Source organism: Mus pahari, unplaced genomic scaffold (genome assembly GCF_900095145.1).
Source record: "Mus pahari unplaced genomic scaffold, PAHARI_EIJ_v1.1 scaffold_4630_U1_1, whole genome shotgun sequence".
NCBI classification, from domain to species: Eukaryota; Metazoa; Chordata; class Mammalia; order Rodentia; family Muridae; genus Mus; species Mus pahari.
In genome coordinates this window covers 56,809-76,267 of record NW_018392335.1, presented here as the reverse complement: position 1 = coordinate 76,267, position 19,459 = coordinate 56,809, and the positions used below count along the sequence as shown (strand labels likewise).

General features: G+C 38.3%; 1 protein-coding gene across 1 annotated transcript in view; it reads right to left on the bottom strand.

Moving 5' to 3' along the window:
- The window catches only part of LOC110314956 (solute carrier organic anion transporter family member 6A1-like), a gene marked incomplete at its 3' end in the record, with an annotated part of 87,157 nt that overhangs the window by 19,424 nt on the left and 48,274 nt on the right, over positions 1-19,459 (bottom strand). The window contains exons 9-10 of the mRNA XM_021189139.1: positions 13,587-13,782; positions 4,559-4,709 (exon numbers count right to left, since the gene is read on the bottom strand). Coding sequence (XP_021044798.1) covers positions 4,559-4,709; positions 13,587-13,782 — 347 coding nt within the window. The remainder of the gene's footprint in view (positions 1-4,558; positions 4,710-13,586; positions 13,783-19,459) is intronic.

Genomic DNA, 19,459 nt, shown 5'->3' with positions numbered 1-19,459 from the left:
CATAGCCTCACAAGTGGCTGCTATATCAGGGTCCCTTCAGCAGAATCTTGCTGGCATGTGCATTCTCCCATATTTTAAAGACTTAAATAATATTATAATACATAACATTTTAGGAGAAGAATTTTTATAAATAGCATAAATCTTTTTTATACTAATGCTTCTTAAAACTTTTGTTATGATATCAAATAATAAATTCAACTAAGCATGTTTATATTATGTCTATGAATCAGTAAATATACTGTTTTTTGCTCTGTTTTCTTTAGAAATATCAGTAGACAGTGGAAAAGGAAGACAAGATTATTAGTATCTAGATCCATGTTTTGTTCTAATAAAAAGGAAAAAAAACTGAAGAAAACATAGCAGCTCTGAAACATGCACACAGGGCCAGGAGTGATAATTCTGTGAGGTGCCAAGAATGGGGTTCTCATGGCACCCACATTAAATCCTGCCATGATGTTGTGTTTATAAGTCCACTACTGCAGACTCAGAAATATGTGGTTCCCTGTGAAGTTGGGGCCAGGTACTCTAGCCTTCATGGAAGAGCTTCAAACCTGTGAAAGACTGCCTCACAACTCAAGGTGGACTGATCCTAATGAATGACATCAGACATTGTTCAATGACCAGTACTCCATTTACCCAATTTCTTTTTTTTATTATTTTCTTTCTTTTATTGGAGATTTTCTTTATTTCCATTTCAAATGTTATCCCCTTAATGGTTTCACCCGATGGAAAGCCCCTATGCCAACCCCCTACATCTGATTTTATGAGGGTGTTTCCTGACCTGCCCAGCCACTCTTGCCTCCACACCCTGGAATTCACCTAGACTGGGCATCAAGTCTTCACAGGACCAAGGGCCTGTCCTCCCATTGCTGCCTGACAAGGCCATCCTCTGCTACATTTGCAGCTGGAGCCATGGGTCCCTCCCTGTGTACCCTTTATTTGGTGGTTTAGTTCCTGGGAGCTCTAGCATGTCTGGTGGTGGATATTGTTGTTCTTCCTTTGGGATGCAAACCCCTTTAGTTCTTTCAGTCCTTTCTTTAACTCCTCCACTGAGGACTCTGTGGTCAGTCTAATGTTGGCTATGAGTATCCACCTCTGTTTTTCCCAGGCTCTGGCAAAGACTCTCAGGAGACAGCTATATCACACTCCAGTCAGCAGGCACTTCTTGGCATCCATCATAATGTATGGGTTTGGTGTCAGTATATGAGATGGATTCTCAGGTGGGCACAGTTTCTGGATGGCTTTTTCTTCAGTCTCTGTTACACACTTTGTTTCCCTATTTCCTCCCTTGCATATTTTGTTCCCCCTTCTAAGGACTGAAGCATCCATACTTTGGTCTTCCTTCTTCTGGTCTGTAAATTGTATATTGGGTATTCTGAGCTTTTGGACTAATATCCACTTATCAACGAGTGCATACTGTGTGTGTTCTTTTGAGATGGTGTTAACTCAATCAGGATGGTATTTTCTAGTTCTATTCACTTGCCTAAAAATTTCATTATTTCATTTTTTTAATGGCTGAGCTGTATTCCATTGTACAAATGTAACACATTTTCTTTATTCATTTGTTTGTTAAGGGACATCTGGGTTATTTACAGCTTGTGGTTACTAGAAATAAGGCTGCCAAGAACGTAGTGGAACATGTGTCCTTGTTATATGTTGGAGCATCTTTTGCATATATGCACAGTAGTGATATAAATGGGTCCTCATGTAATACTATGTCCAATTTTCTGAGTAACTACCACACTGATTTCCAGAGTGGTAATACCAGTTTACAATCCCACCAACAATGGAGGAGTGTTCCTCTTTTTCCACCTCCTCTCCAGCATCTGCTGTCACCTAAGGTTTTAACCTTAGTATTCTGACTAGTGTGAGGTGGAATCTCAGTATCATTGTGATTTGCATTTTCCTGATGACTAAGGATGTTGAACATTTCTTTAGGTATGTCTGAGCCATTTGGTCTACCTTGGTTGAGAATTCTTCGTTTAGCCCTGTACCCCATTTTTAATATTGTTATTTGATTCTCTGGAATCTAATTTCTTGAGTTCTTTGTGTATTGAATATTAGTCCACTATTAGACATAGGATTGGTAAAGATCTTTGAGGCCAGTCTGGTCTATAGAGTGAGTTCCAGGATAGCCAGGGCTATACAGAGAAACCCTGTCTCAAAAAAAAAAAAAAAAAAAAAAAAACTTTTCCCAATCTGTTGGTTGCCATATTGACAAAAGCTTACAGAAGCTTTTCAATATTATGAGGTCCCATTTGTGTATAGTTGATCTGAGAGCATAAGCTATTAGTGTTCAATTCAGGAAATTTTCCCCTTGCCCACGTGTTCAAGGGTCTTCCCTACTTTTTCTTTTATTAGTTTCTGTGTATCTGGTTTTGTGTGGATTTCCTTGATTCACATGAACTTGAGCATTGTACACGGAGAAAAGAATGGATGGATTTGCACTCTTCTACATGTTGACTCCAGTTGAACCAGCACCATTTGTTGAAAAATGCTGTCTTTATTACCACTACATAGCTTTAGCTCCTTTGTCAACGATCAAGTGACCATAGGTGTGTGGGTTCATTTCTGGGTCGTCAATTCAATTCCAATGATCTACCTGCTCTGTACCAATACCATACGATTTTTATCACTATTGCTCTGTAGTACAGCTTGATGTCAGGGATGGTGATTCCTTCAGAAGTTCTTTTATTGTTGAGAATAGTTTTCACTATCATGTCTTTTTATTCCCGATGAATTTGTAAACTTATCATTCTAACTCTACATAGAATTGCATTGGATTTTGATGGTGATTGCATTGATTCTGTAGATTGCTTTCTGCAAGGTGGGCTTTTTTTTAATGTATTCATCCTGCCAATCCTTGTGCATTGGAGATCTTTCCATGTTCTGAGATCTTCTTCGATTTCTTTCTTTAGAGACTTGAAGTTTTTGTCATACAGATATTTCACTTGTTTGATTAGGGTCACGATAAGGTATTTTATATTGTTTGCAACTATTGTGAAGGGTTTCATTTTGCTAATTTCTTTCTCAATCTGTTTATCCTTTGAGTAAAGGAGGGCTTCTGATACATTTTTTTAGTTAATTTTATATCCAGCCACTGTGCTGAAGTTGCTTATCTTGTTAAAGAATTCTCTGGCCAAGTTTTTTGGGTCACTTAAGTATACTATCATATCATCTGCAAATAGTGATATTTTGACTTCTTTCTTTCCTATATACATATTCCTTTTACCTCCTTTTGTTTTCTAATTGCTCTGCCTAGGACTTTGAGTACTATATTGAATAGGTAGGGAGAGAGTGAGCAGCCTTCTCTTGTTGCTGATTTTAGTTTAAGCGCTTCAAGTTTCTTTTCATTTAGTTTGATATTGCTTACTGGTTTCCTGTATATTGCTTTTCCTATGTTTAGGTATAGGTCTTCTAGTTGAATATTTCTTCCATTTTGAAGAATCAAATACCATTATGCATGCATGGGCATCCTTCACATGTGTACACACACACACACACACACACACACACACAAAACCAGGTACATAATCAAAACATGCATACACACAAAATTAAAATAAGAGCCTCACAAATTTATTTAAGTGGTAGAGTAGGCAATTTCTCTCTACAACAGAGCTAGGACTAAGAAAAAATAAGTTAGTTTTGAGTAGCAGCAGAATTCCTGGAAGAAAGAAGGTTCAAGTCACTGACATGAGATAAGTAATGAGTTTTGAGCTTATTCAATTCACTTAAGTTATATTTCTCCCATTTATGTTCTCTGTAGCTTGTAGTTTTCTGTAATGTCAGATATGTTCTTGAAATGCATATGTAAGTTCTGGTGCAGAATCAAAAAAGGAACTAACGAGTTCCCTCAGGGCTCCTTGGAACTATACTACCAATCAAAGAAAACACATGGCGGAACTTGTGGCTCTAGCTATATTTGTAGCATAGGATGGCCTAGTCAGTCATCAATGGGAGGAGATGCCCTTGGTCCTGTGAAGGCTCTGTGTCTCAGTATAGGGGAATGTCAGGACAAGGAATGGGAGTGGGTGGGTTCGGAAGCAGGGAGAAGGGAGCAATGGGAGTGGATAGGGGATTTTCAGAGAGGAAGCTAGGAAAGGGGATAACATTTGAAATGTAAATAAAGAAAATATCTAATTAAAAAAGGAAAAAATGGGAACTGGGGATGTAGCTCAGTGGTAGAGCAATGGATTTGCAAACCTCCATTTTAAAAAGTCATGTCCATATCTGACTTGCAGTGGAACAAAACTAGGAAATATCAGTAAAATTTAGAGTAGGCATTTTGAATCTCAGCCAAAGGGACATTTGAAAGAAAGGTGACTCACAGAATAGCCCTGGGCGAGCTGTTGTCGTGTGAAAGATTGTGATCAAAGTTCAGTGAATGCTGCTGAAGGGGAACTTGGTAAACAAAAATTAGATTTTATTTCCATGTGGTTAAAATTAAAAGTAAGAAAAACTAAGCAAAATTTTAGAGACCTATGAATAAAGTCTAGTCACCATGTACAAATTGTGAATTTTACTAGAGAAGAAGAAACAATAAGAATAACTCTACCTTTTCTTTCCTTAGGTGTTTAGAAGCACTGCACCCTGCAAAGCAGGGAGAGAAATATTGTTTGTCATCTCGTCCACATACAGCATTATAGGCAGAAGTACAACCACAGTTCTCATTGCATGGAGCTGTTAGGCTTCCAATCATACCAAGTCTGTGAAGTTGAGATTAAACACAATTATAATACCATTATTTAAATTTTTAATGTGTACATCAAGGTATCCACACAATCCATAAATAGGCATTTTGAAAATTTCTTTCCAAATATTTACTAAGGTATAGAAACATAATAAACACACATGAATGTACCAATTGATAGACCTGGAGCAATGACTTAGTTCTTAAGAATATAGCCTGGTCTTTCAGAGGAGCAAAATCCCATTCCCAACATGCACATGCCAGTTCACAACCATCTATAACTCCAATTCCAGGGAGTCTGATGCTCTCTTATGGTCTCTCTAGACACCAGGCATACATATGGTGCATAAATAAACATGCCGGTGAATATTCAATCACATAAACTGAACATAAATAAATCTTGAAATATGTACCATTTGAATTATTTTTATGCTGTAATAACATTTTCACCAGAGTATTTAACAAACAAAATCATAACCACCTAAAATGGGCTGACACCCTCCCCCTATCAAAGATTTACTTTACCACTTTACTACTTAATTACTTACACATTACAACTTATTAGTACTGTTTTCCTGTTCTTTGTTGGGATATTATAAAAAGTAATCATGTGATACTTATAATTCCCTTGCTTCTTTTGCAGTAATGACCTTTGTTCTTTTTGGGGAGTTGGGTATAGAATTCCTTTTTTTTTTCTTTTTTTATTAGATATTTTCTTAATTTANATTTCAAATATTATCCCCTTTTCTAGTTTCCCCTCTGAAAATCCCCTATCCCCTCTTCACTCCCCCTGCTCCCCAATCCACCCACTCCCATTCCGGGTCCTGGCATTCCCCTATACTGGGGCATAGACCCTTCACAGGACCTTTGTACTTATAAGGACGTGTCTTTTCATGAGTCTTGTGTAGTAAAAGTAGAATACTTAAATAGTATGGAAGTTGTTAATGTAACTATATTAGAATTATTTAATGTGCATATGCTTTGCTCAAATGTATGTATATGTACCATGTGAGCGCAGCACCCATGGAAGCAAAGGAAAGCCATTGGCGCTATTTGGACTTGAGATAATACAGTTATGATCTTCCATGTGGATATTAGAAACCAAACCTGGACCTCCAGAACAAGAAGAAGCGCTCTTAAACACTAAACCACCTCTCTAGCTACCTATTTAAAAACTTTTTTTTCATAAAACTGTCACTTTTCCAAAGTGGTTTATTGTTAGGAGCACAAAAGTTCTTGTGACCACAGGTCACCAGGGAAATCAGACATATTAAACACACAGATTTTTCTCTCAAAGGATTGAACATATTACCTTTCCTTTCATCTAGAAATCTTCAAATTGGAAGAGAGTAATAGCCATTTGTTCTACATTATCTTTTGGGGCAGACCAGTATTAGATCTCTCAGCCAGACCTAAATGTAATCTAAATGGTCCTTATATTGCTTGTACAGCCATCAGTTCCCCAAAGCTCCCACAACCAAGACCAGAGGTGATTAGTATCCTATATAATCTTTCTAGTGTATATATGATCATGAGTACAGTAGATTCCTCCTTATATTCATAAGTTAGTACTAGCAGTCTATCTCTAGAACCCATCTTCTTGGGATAAATGACAGAGACCCTGAGTTGAGTTTCAGTGGAATTGTGCTTCTTTGTGCACTGGGCATTTTATTACACCAGGAAACTTTCCCGCAAAGTGCTGGGTTTTAATATTAAACAGCCTGACATTAGACCTCCTGAAGTTTAATTCAGATTGTTGAAGTCAATCTGTACCAAGTTTTCATTCTAACTTATTAAGAGTTCATTTTTCTCCCTGTTGTGACACCTACAAAGTCCTCCTCAATTGGTCCAAAACATGAAGCACAAGATCCTTTGAGAATGTAAGGAAAATTATTTAAATTGATATTAGGTCTTTAGGATACTTGAGGCTCTCACAGAAAAGTGTTCTCCACTATTGGAAGAGTGGTACTAACATGGTACTAACTTCTCAGTTTTGGTGACAAATAATTTTGTGCAATTATTGAAAATGTTTTTAAGATCCAGAAGTCCAAATCATTCAGATCTATACTAAATATGAAAATTGCCCATAAGAGAGAAAAAATTCCTGACAAATATTTTTTTTTTAAATTCAGATAGATGATAGATAGATGATAGATAGATGATAGATAGATAGATAGATAGATAGATAGATAGATAGATGTTAGAATTTTCTGCCAGACACACCTTGGTAAGGTATGCAGAATGGACTCTAAAACTCTCAAACTTCCATGCCAGTGACACTGGTTCAGGGCTCACCCTCCTCATGATCTGACCAGAACTCAGAGCCCTCCTGCTGCCTTCCTCCTGTCAGCCCTTCCTGTCAGAACCCAGGAGTGCAGAGCAGCAACACCTGAGTTCCAAGCAATGGCAGGTGGAGCTCCAGGACCTGCAACTGGAGCTTAGATTTTTTTTATTTGTTTATTTGTTGTTTTTCTCTCAAAGCAGGAATAGTTCAATCACAAAGGTGATTTCATGAGAAAATTTTCCCTTATACCAAGAATAACTCAGTGTCAGTGTCTTCAGCAAAGAAAAATATCAACAGAGCTCTACTTCACATACAAGAACAATTAAAAGTAAGAGGTAAATCAATTAAGCTGATGCTGAGTAAATGTACTGAGGTCTGGTCATTCAGTTTATTGAGGGCATCCTGTTCCACTGCTCTTCAAATCAATGTTTAAGGTAGTACTTAGGTTTTTTGGTACATAAACTGAGCCAACAAAATTTATGTTATTGGGGTAAAATCGATTTGGATATTATCTTATCTGCTTATCACTACTGAGGGTTTGAAATTCCTCTTTAGGTTGCTTTCCGGAGGCACCGATTAAAGTTTGAAAGAAAACACAGCATCAAGATTGAGGCCTTATGTTAACTGACTTCATGTATAAATTAACACATGAAGGACAAGAGATCTAAGCACTGAGAACAGAAACTGCCATAACTTGAGAGAAAGAGAATCCTGAAGAAGAATTGTGAATATAGAAAGGGTATAGTGAATGGTAAAACTTATGGTGATGTATATGAGATTCAAACAGATAAGTGAACATGGAGGAAAGGCTGGCATATGAGTAGTTTGGGTACAAAATTTGAGAAGAGACAAAATGCCATAAGAATTTGATCTGAGTTGACAAGGTCAACCTGAACTGCAGTTTTACTCTAACCTCTTTGTGGTTCATTTCTCTAATTTCATGACACCTGCAGGGCTATCTTCAGTTCCTGGTTGAGATTCTGCTAGCAGTATGTAGGGGCTTCAACTGTTCTCCACATTACTTTGTAATAGTATGATTTCATTAATTTACACATTCTGATATGGGACACTTTCCTGGTGACTAATGGGAGTGAATTAATTTCTATCTGCATATTTTCCATGTATATATAATCATTATTTGATGAAATTGTTTCAAATTATTTGTCCATTTTTTGTTATGCCATTTTCATTACTAAAATATTACTTTTAAATGTAGTATATGATCAGAAACAAGTCTTTTGTATATTTTCCAATGTCTCTTTTACACTCTGTGGCTAGTTTTTAGCAGATTCCTTGACTCCAAGTGTTCAGCAGCCCTCCTTTATACATATGATAAATCGGTCAAGAAAGAAAGTACAGAAACAAAATCCTTTACAATAGTCATGAATAATGAAAATGTGTTGGTGTAACTGTAACATATTAAGTTTAGGATCTGTATGACAAGAACTTCACATCTCTGAAGAAGGAAACAAGAAGATATCATAAAACAGAAAGATCTCCCATAATCTTGGATGGGTAGGATTACCATAGTGAAAATGGTCATCTTACCAAAATGCAATCTCCATCAAAATTTCAACACACCTTTTTATAAACATCGAAAGAGCAACTCTCAACTTTATATGGAAAAACTGAAAGAACCCAGGATAGTCAAAACAATCCTGAACAATAAAAGAACTTCCAGAGGAATTGCCTCTGCTGTACAACAATGACCTCAAGCTGTTCTATAGAGCAATAGTGATAAAAATTGCATGGTAGTGGTACAGAAACAGACATGTTGATCAATGAAATGAAATCCAAGTCCCAGATATAAACCAACATACCTATCGACACTTGAATTTTGAAAAAGGATCCAAAACCATACAAACTATGATAGCATTTTCTATCAATGGTGCTGCTCTAACTGGATGTATACGTTTTAGAAGAATACAAATAGATACGAAACTCAAGTGCAAGTTGTTCAAGGACCTTAACATAAAAACAAATACAAAAGAACTCAAGAAGTTAAACTCCAGCGATCCAAATAACACTATTAAAAATGGAGTTCAGAGCTAAACAGAGAATTCTGAAACTACGGAATCTGAAATGGCTGAGAAGCACTTGAAAACATGTTCAATATCCTTAGTTTTCGGGGAAATGCAAATCAAAACGTTCCTCATATTCTACCACACACCAATCACAATGGCTAAGATAAAAAAATGCAGGTGATAGCAGATGCTGGCAATGATGTGGAGCAAGAGGAACAATTCTCCATTGCCGGTGGGTCTGCAAGCTGGTAAAACCACGGTAGAAATCAATCTGACAGTTCCTCAGGTAACTGCAAATAGTTCTACCTGATGACCCATTTATATCACTACTAGGCAAAAACCCAAAAGATGTCCCATTATCAGCTGCCTGATTTATAATTGCCAGAAGCTGGAAACAGCCCAGATGTCTCTCAACAAAAGAATGGATACAGAAAATGTGGCACAAAATGAAGCAATACTCAGATATTTTAAAAAAATGACTTCATGATATTGGCATGCAAATGTATGGAGCTAGAAAATATCATCCTGACTGAGGTAACCCAGACACACAAATAAAGTCACATGGTATGTACTCACTTGATAAGTAGATATTAGTCTAAATGCTCAGAATACCCACAATACAACCCACAGACCATATGGAGCTTAGGTGGAAGGGAGACAAGGGTGTCCTGCATAGAGGGACAGGATGATCTCAGGAGGTGGGGGGAGGGAAGACTTGGGAAGGAGAAAGGAGGGGAGGAAAATAAAAGGTGGCAGGATCAGGTACTGGGGCGGGGCCAAGAGAGAGGTCCAGAGAGTCAGGGAATCAAATAAAATTATGTGGCAGCAGGACATAAAAAATTGGGGGTAGCCACTGGGAGCTCCCAGATGCCAGGGAAGCAAGAGGCTCCCAGGACCTAGCAGGGATGACTTTAGCCAAAATGAGCAGCTAAGGGGAGATAGAACCTGTAGAGACTACCTCCAGTAGATAGTCATGGTCCCCAGTGGAAAGATGGGGCCACCCAGTCATGTCAAAATCTTTAACCCAGAAATGTCCCTGTCAAAAGTAAAGAAATACAGGGACAAAAAAATGGAACAGAGACTAAAGGAAAGGACATCCAGGTATGGTCCCACTTGGGTATCCATCTTGTCTGCAGCCAACAAACCCCAACACTTTGACTGCTGCCAAGAGGAACTTGCTGACAGGAACCTTATACGTGACTGTTCTCCTGGAAGCTCTGCCATCACCTGACCAATGCATATGCTTGGAGCCAACCCTCAGACTGAGCTTGAGACCCTGGTGGGGGAGCTAGTGGAAGGACTGAAGGAGCAGAAATGTATTGCAACTTCATATGATGAACAATGTTGGCTGGCCGGACCAGCTAGTACTCAGAGGAACTAAACCACCAACTAAGAAGTGTACAGGGCTCCAGATACTTATGTATTAGAAGATGGTCTTATCTGACATTAATGGGAGTGAAGGCCCTTGGTTATGTGGAGATTTGATGCCCCAGTGTAGGGGGATGCTGCAGCAGTGGGTCAGGTGGGAGTGGGTGTGTGTGGGCACACTCTCATAGAGGAAAAGGTGAGGAGGAGAGGGCAGATGTTGGATGATGGGGTTGAGAAGGGGTAACTGGGATGATGGATATAATTTAAGATGTAAATGAATAGAGTGATTAATAAAAAATAAAAACAGATGCAATAAATCTCATAGAAGATAAAGTACAATATTCCCCTGAATTCATTGGTATAAGAGAAAACTTCCTGAACAGAACACAAACTTCTCAAACTGTAATATTAAAATTTGATAAATGAGACCTCATGAAACTGCAAAGCTTCTGTAAGGCAAGAACAAGAACATATCAGGAGCCTATAGATTTAGAAAGGATCTTCAACCCTATACCTGACAGGTATAGGTTGGCTAATACCCAAAATTTACAAAGAACTCAAGAAGTTAGACACCAACAACCCAAATAATCCAATTTAAAAAAGGGTGTACAGAGCTAAACAGAATTCTCAACAGAGAAATCTTGAATGACAAAGACATTTAAAGCAATGTTCAGTTTCCTTAGTCATCAGGGAAATGCATATTAAAATAACCCTTGAAGTTCTATCATGCCACCATCACAACGGCAAAGACAAATAACTCAAGAGATGGTAAGTGCTGGCAAGGATGTGCCAAGGGGGAAACTTCTTCATGGCTGGTGGGGAAAAAAAGTTGTACAAGTGCTTTAGCTATCAATTTGGTGGTTTCTCAGAAAACTGGGAATAGTTCTACCTCAAGACTCAGCAATAGCACTCCTGATTATATGTCCAAATGATGCTCCAACATCCCACAATGTCACTTGCTGAACTATTTTCAAAACAGCTTCATTCATAATAACCAGACGAGAGAAACAACCTAAATGTCCACCACCTGAAGAATACATAGAGAAAATGTGGTATATCTACACAATTGAATATGCTTCAGCTATTAAAAAACAAAGACACCATGAATCTTGCAGGCAAATGGATGAAATGCAAAATATCATCCCGAGTGAAGTAATCCAGTCCCCAAAGGACGTGCATGTACTCACTTATTATACTTGGATATTAGCTGTAAAATACATGTAACATGCTATATTCCACAGACTGAAATAAGCTAAATAAGAAGGAAGACCCAGGAGAGGAAACTTGAATCTCACTCAGATGGGGAATAAAATAGCCAAAAGAGGCAGATGGAGGGAGGGAACTAGGTGGAAGTGTGGTATAGGGATGGTGATGAATCTGGTGTGGGAAGGACAGCAGGGATGGCTACATACCCATGCAAATGAATGGAAATCTGCAACTGATACAGGTGAGGAGGTCCAGGATGAGACAGAGACCTGAGGTAAGAAAGGTGCCCATGAATCAGTGGGGGTGACCTTAGCTTTGACTCACAACATTGGGGATTTTGAACTTGAAGAGGCCACCTTCTGTAGCCACACAGGAACACCAGTGAAGAAATAGAGACACCATCCCACCTACAAAACACTCAACCAAACTTAATCCTGTCTGCAAGAAATGCAGGCATGGGGAATGGAACAAGGACAGAGAAAATGGTCCAATTTCAAACCCACTCCATAGGCTAGTGCCAATCACTATCACTATTAATGATACTCTGTTATGACTAGAGATAGGAGAATTTTGTTCAAAAAGAGGCTCCACCCAGCAGCTGACTCAGACAGATACAGATACCCACAGCTAAAGAATGGATGGAGTTTGGGGACTCTTATGGAAGAATAGGAGGAAGGATTGTGGGTTCCAAAGGGGATATGAATTCCATAGGAATACCAACAGAATCAACTATCATAGACCTTTGGTGTTCTCTGAGTACAAATCGCTAAACGAAGAACATGCCCATGCTGGACCTAGGCCTCCATGCACATATGTAGCAGATGTGCAGCTTGGTCTTCATGTAGGTCTGGAGCAATTGGAACAGGGGTTATCCCAAGTACTGTTGCCCATACATGGGGTATGCTCGTCTAGCTGGGCTGGCATGTCTTGCCTCTGTGTAAGAGGAATTACATAGCCTCACAGAGACTTGTAATGTTAAGTTGTGGGGTGGAGGGGTACCAAGGGAAGGCAGGACTTGGTCAGAGGAAAAGAGGAAGGGGAATGTGGGAAGGACTGTAAGATGGATTGACTTGGGGGGAGGGGCAGTGAGCAGGATATAAAATGAATATGTAAAACAAAACAAAACAAAATTAAATTTTTAAAAAAGAAGTGGCTTTAAAATCATGTTTTATAGCCTCATGATCAGGTCCAGTAGCATTTTTTAAATATTTATTATTATTATTATTGTTTTCTTTATTTACATTTCAAATGCTATCCCAAAAGTTCCCTATACCCCCCCGCCCCTGCTCCCCTACCCACCCACTCCCACTACTTGGCCCAGGCCTTCCCTTGTACTGGGTCATATAAAGTTTGCAAGACCAAGGGCCCTCTCTTCCCAGTGATGGCCGATTAGGCCATCTTCTACTACATATGCAGCTAGAGACACAAGCTCAGGGGGTACTGGTTAGTTCATATTTTTGTTCCACCTAGATCTCCCATGCCAGTAGCATTTATTGAACAGTGGTTTGGCATATGCTATCCCATTGTAGTTGAAAGTGCTATCATCACCTTTTATCATTTCATTTGCTCAGTCCTTTGGTTTACAGGTATTTTTATATTGTCCAATATTTAATGTGAACTCATGCCAAGCCCTTTGAACTTTGGATATTTCATCTAAAATGTTTATGTGCATACTCCAATATACATCAAATCTATTCCGTGATGTTTACAAGATAGACCCATCAATTTAAGAACACAAGATAAAACTAAGATGCAGATATTTTAGCAAAATCTGTTACATTTTGCATACCCTAACACAAAGTTCTAGTTTTGATCATAACTCACTAATAAATGCATAGTAAACAAATATCTCTATGAGTTATGTATTAGTTATATAAGAAAATCGCATTTGACATTTCATTTGCATGATTAATATTTGAAAGTTATATAGTTATATAGTTACTGATATTAGTATAGAAAATATCCCTTCAGTTATGACTAAAGTATATAGTCTACAAATATATATATTTACCCATCATAATCATCATTGATTCCAGAAAATTTTGCAGTTTCACAAGCCACAGAAATCAGTAATAGGAAAAGCATAATTGATACAAGAGATACTGTTATTATAAATTTCAGTTTGGTCTTAATATTCATTTGCAATTTGTCAACAATATAGCCTCCGAAAAATCGGCCAATGATGCATCCTGGAAGTATAAATACTCCTGAGAAATGAAAATGAAGTACTGTTAAACATAATATGGTAAGACTTACAAAAAATTACACATCAATATCATTCCATCTAGACTAGCATAGATTTTAAAACAAACCAAGAGACAGAAAATAAAACAAGATGTGGTATTTGAAAAAAATCTGGGCATTATAATATATACATGTGAATGGTTATGGTGATATTATAGGTCTACAGGTTCTGATAGAGATGTTTTACTCCTAAACACTAAGTAACTTAAACAAGACAGGAACATAGACCATGCCACATACAAATTAGGATTTGCCTTACTGAGAGGTATTATTACTGTTCCACTTGAAAGCGTGGCATATATCTAGAGACTTAATTAAAATCATAGGATGATCCGACTGACTGAGATCTCTCATAGATGGCCAACATGAATTTTTTTATAACAATCTGAGACTCTGGATTGCCTTTATTAATGTATGTTTTTTTCTACTTAAGTGTATCAGAAAGAGGAAATCACAAGAAGAATATGAGCTGGAAAAAAGCAAAAGAAGAGAAATAGAGAAGTAAGTGTAACATAATAAACTGACACACTAATACAATCCAATCAGCTCCAAATGTAGGTCACTGTGTGTACATGTACAATAGAGAACAAAATACCAATAACAACACACACACAAGATTAAATCATGCCATAATAAATATTTACAAATGAAGTGTTTCATAAAAATGGAAAAAGTGAAGGGAAAGGAACAAGTTTTAGAAAAACAAACAAATGAAATGTGGCCAATATAATGAAATATACATTTGATAAAATAAAATTTCAAGTTCAGGTCCAAGGTGGTGGGTAATATAGGGACAGTCAGGGATAGCTTTCTCTTCCGTGGACTGGAAAGAAAATAATAGACTTGGAACTTGTCAAGGAAGGAAGAGTGGGTGAAACCTGGAAGTTGTCTGCACAGGAAACAAAACCTAACAGATTCCACAGACTAGGGAGAATGGCAAAGCAAGGTGAGCAACTACCCTTGCTCCTCAAACACAAAGTTTAAAAGGGAGGTGGACTTCCTCTTCCTAGGCAGGAAAGTGGCTGTGGAAGGTAAGACGTGGCCCTGAAGGCTGCATGCTGAAGACAAGAAGCTGGAATACATATCAGGTATGGAGGGTGAAAGCAAGCTAGCATCAGAAAAGAAATTAACAGGAAGATTGATGCGAGCTCAGTTATAGATCAGTCTGGAGGGAAGTTTTGTGGCCAGGGACACAGCCATTCTCAGACTGGAAATCCTGGTATGGTCTCAGACCTCTAAGAAGAATCTCAGACTTCTTGTGGACATTTAAGTGCATAGCTGGGTAAGCAGGCCTCCCAGGCAATAAGAAAATTATACCTTGGGCAAGTGTCTCAGACTCAACATCCTGACAGGTTTATGCTCACACACACTGTAGGAGGTGTTTCAGACATTCCTCTTTTCTTGGATGTTATCTGCACCTCAGTTTGCAAAAAACCAAAAGTCTTCAGAGCAAATATGTGTCAATTCAGCATGGTCCATAGACTGCCAAAATTACTCTTCAGTGAGAAGATCTCGCTGTAGCACAAACATTGTCTACATATTCATTGTACAGAGTAACACTTCCTAAGTGAAGATAAAGTTAAGTAGCTTATTTTCCTCCTCTGCTCATGTTTCTAGACAGGCCCACCACTTTACCATAAATATCCCATGGGCAGGTTATTATATACTTAGCAAATTTGGTGAGTACAGTCAATGTGTTTATCAGATGTTAAGCAAAGTCTGGCCTCTCCTCCCACTGATGTCCAACAAAGCCATCTTCTGCTACATAGGCTGCTGGAGTCATGGGTGCATCTATGTGTTATCTTTGGTTAGTGGTTTAGTTCTTGGGAGATGTGGGGGGGTTGGTTATTTGATATTGTTCTTCTTCTCATGGGTTTCAAATCCCTTCAGCTCCTACTGTCTTTTCTCTAACTCCTCTATTGGGGACCCAGTGCTCAGTCCAATGGTCAGCTGTGAGCATCTGCCTCTGTATTTGCCAGGCTCTGGTAGAGCCTCTCAGGGGACAGTTATATCAGGCTCCTGTCAGCACACACTTTTTGGTATCTGCAGTAGTGTATGGGTTTAGAGTCTGTATATGGGATGGACCCACAGGTTGGAGAGTCTCTGGATCGCCTTTCCTTTAGTCTCTGCTCCATGCTTTGTCTCCATATTTCATTCCATGAGTATTTTGTTCCCCCTTTTAAGAAAGACTGAAGCATATACACTCTGGTCTTCCATCATCTTGAGTTTCACATGGTCTCTGAATTTTATCTTGGGTATTATGAGTTCTTAGGATAATATCCACTTATCAATGAGTGTGCATAACATGTGTTTCCTTTTGTGTCTGGGTTACACCACTCTGGATGATATTATCTAATTCTACCCATTTACCTAAGAATTTCAAGAATTCATTGTTTTTAATAGCAGAGTAGAACTACACTGTGTAAGTATACCACATTTTCTGTATCCATTCCTCTGTTAAGGAACATCTGGGTTGTTTAGAGCTTCTGGCTATTAGAAATAAAGCTGCAAAAATATAGCAGAGAGTGTGTCCTTGTCATTATGTTGGAGGATCTTTTGGATATATGCCCAGGAATGTTATAGATGGGTCCTCAGGTAGTACTATGTCCAATTATCTGAGTAACCGCCAGACTGATTTCTAGAGTGCTTGTACCAGCTTGCAATCCCANCAAAAATGGAGGAGTGTTCCTCTTTCTCCACAACCTCACCAGCATCTGCTGTCACCTAAGGTTTTGATCTTAGCCATTCTGACTGGTGTGAGGGGGCAATCTCGGGTTGTTTTGATGTGCATTTCCCTGGTGACTAATGATGTTGAATATTTATTTAGGTGCTTCTAAGCCATTTGATATTCCTCAATTGAGACTGAAGACCCAGAATTGAATCCACATACCTATGGTCCCTTGAAATTTGACAAAGGAGCTAAAACTATCCAGTGGAAAGAAGACAATATTTTCAACAAATGATACTGGTTCAACTTGAAGTCTGCATGTAGAAAAATGCAAATTCATCCATTTTCCTCTTCTTGTGCAATGCTCAAGACCAAGTGGATCAAGGACATCCACATAAAACCAGATACAACAAAACTAATAGAAGAGGAAGTGGGTCAGAGCCTTAAACACATGGGCACAGGGGAAATTTTCCTAAACAGAATACCAATGGCTTATGCTCTAAGATCAAAATTCTACAAAGGGGACCTCTTAAAATTGCAAAGCTTCTATAAGGCATAGGACACTGTCAATAGGACAAAAAGGCAACCAACAGATTGGGAAAAGATCTTTAACAACCCATACATCAGATAGAGGGCTAATATCCAATATATACAAGAACTCAAGAAGTTAGACCCCAGAGAACCAAATAACCCTATTAAAAATTGGGTAAAGAGCTAAATGAAGAATTATTTTGTTCTTTTTTAATTGCTGGGAATTTTCATGTGTCCTAGGGAGGTATTTCCTTCATTGAGCGGCATCTAGCCTTTCAATTACCTTTTCTATTTCTCATTTTATTTTAAACATCACTTTTTCCTTTTTTTCTCTCTCCCACATGTACCAGGGATCAACCCAGGGCACAGTGTATAATAAACTGTTGTGTCCCTGGGCTATATTTACTGAAGAATTAATTTAGTTTCAGCCACAATTCAGTCTTGCTTGAACCTAGTGGGAAATTTTACTTAGTGATAAGGGGAAGACATCAATCCCACTTATTCATCAGTAGGGAAAGGGGTGTGTGGCTAAGGTTAGTCCCAAGGGCAAATATTCACAATAGAGAGGAAAACATAACAGTAGGCATGACCACATCTACATATATGTTCTACTATGTTCAAGACTATAGCAGGGCAGACTGTGTGAGAAGGGTAAATCTGGCAATGATTTGTCAGTGTTACATAGTGATATGATTCTCAATGTTAATCTTCATGATAATATATCTTCAGTCATTCCATAGACCTTTCAGCACAAATGCAGCAACCACCATAATATCCTTAGAGGGTTGTAGTTCCTAATGGTGCTATCATTCCAGTAAAGTCACCATTGAGTATGCATGCAATGTAGGATGACTACAAATCTGTTTGAAATGCCAAAATTTATCCATTGGTTCAAGATTTGCAGAAGTGCGGATATACTCTGTTCTAGACATGATAAGTAATCTCTGTTGAAAAACTGTGGTCACGAATAAAAGACCTATAAAGATACTGTGTTAGAGAGTACTTTTGACAGTAAATACAATCTTATGCAAGATGCTCAAGTTACACTAAGAGAAGAACTCAACATGTCATGAAGACTGCCATAAAAAAGTAAAGAGTTGCCCATGTGAATTCATTTGGAAATCTCAATAAGAGAAAAGATGTGATAAGCAGCAACGTATAACACATGAACAGTGTGACTGTGTCTTTGGGTTTCTAGAGCTGTGCAGAGACATCATGAACGTGATAATCTCTTTAAAAGTAAACATTTAATTGGGGATGGATTATAGTTTCAGATTCCACTATCATTAAGGAAGAAAACATGGTAGCACACAGGCAGAAAAGGTGCTGGAAAAGAAGCTGGGATTTCTACATTGAGATCAGCAAGCAGCAGAATCAAAAGTGACTATAGGCCTAGCTTGTGCGTCTAAGAACTCAAACCCCACCAATTAGTGACACATTCCCTCCCACAAGGATATGACTACTGAACAATACCATACTTCCTAATAGTGCCAGTTCTGAGTGCCACACCTCCTAAAAGTGGCTTCTACACGTGTTAATGTTTGACTTTATTTCTTGTTTTGCTTTGTATTGCTTTCTTTTTCTCAATATTTTATATTCACTCTTTCTTATCTTCCTGACCTTGTGTTTATTTGAAGATTAATATACTCTTTTATCTTTTTCTCTTTACACTAGGCTGTCAAATACCTGCTTGACATTTATAGCCTAAAATCAACTATTATGTTAGTCAACTTTTGCTTAATTCTAGAACCTTTAAATACTCCACTTACAATGACTTTCAGAGAGCCAAATTCTCAATACATTTTTAAGATTGATAATGTATACCATAGCAACTGCTTTTTAGTGTCAAAAAAAATAAAACCTTTAACAAATATGCATGAAACATCCTCACTGCGAGCTGATCCTGTGACACCGTGCTCTATAACCAAATACCCCCAGGAGAGCACTGGTCTCCCAAGAGAGCAGACAAACCTGTGAGCACAGGGAAGACCACCACTTCTGCTCAGAGGAACCCACCCAGAACTCTCAGGGCATAGGAACTGAGGAACAGTCTGGGACAGGATCCTTTTAGTTTCCTTCTGCACAGGGAACTGATCCTATTCCACAGCAACCAGGAAACACAGGAAACACAAAAATCCCTTAAGGAATTACAGGAAAACAGCCAAAGAGGTGAAGGAATTGCAAAAAAAAAAAAAAAAAATCAAGATCTAAAAATGGAATTAGAAACAATAAAGGAATCATAAAGGGAAAGAACCCTGGAGACAGAAAACCTAGGAAAGTGATCAGGAGTCATAGATGCAAGCATAACCAACAGAAAACAAGAGATAGAAGAGAGAATGTCAGGGGGTATTCGTTAGTTCATATTGTTGTTCCACCTACAGGGTTGCACCCCCCTTCAGCTCCTTGGGTACTTTCTCTAGCTCCTACATTGGGGGCCCTGT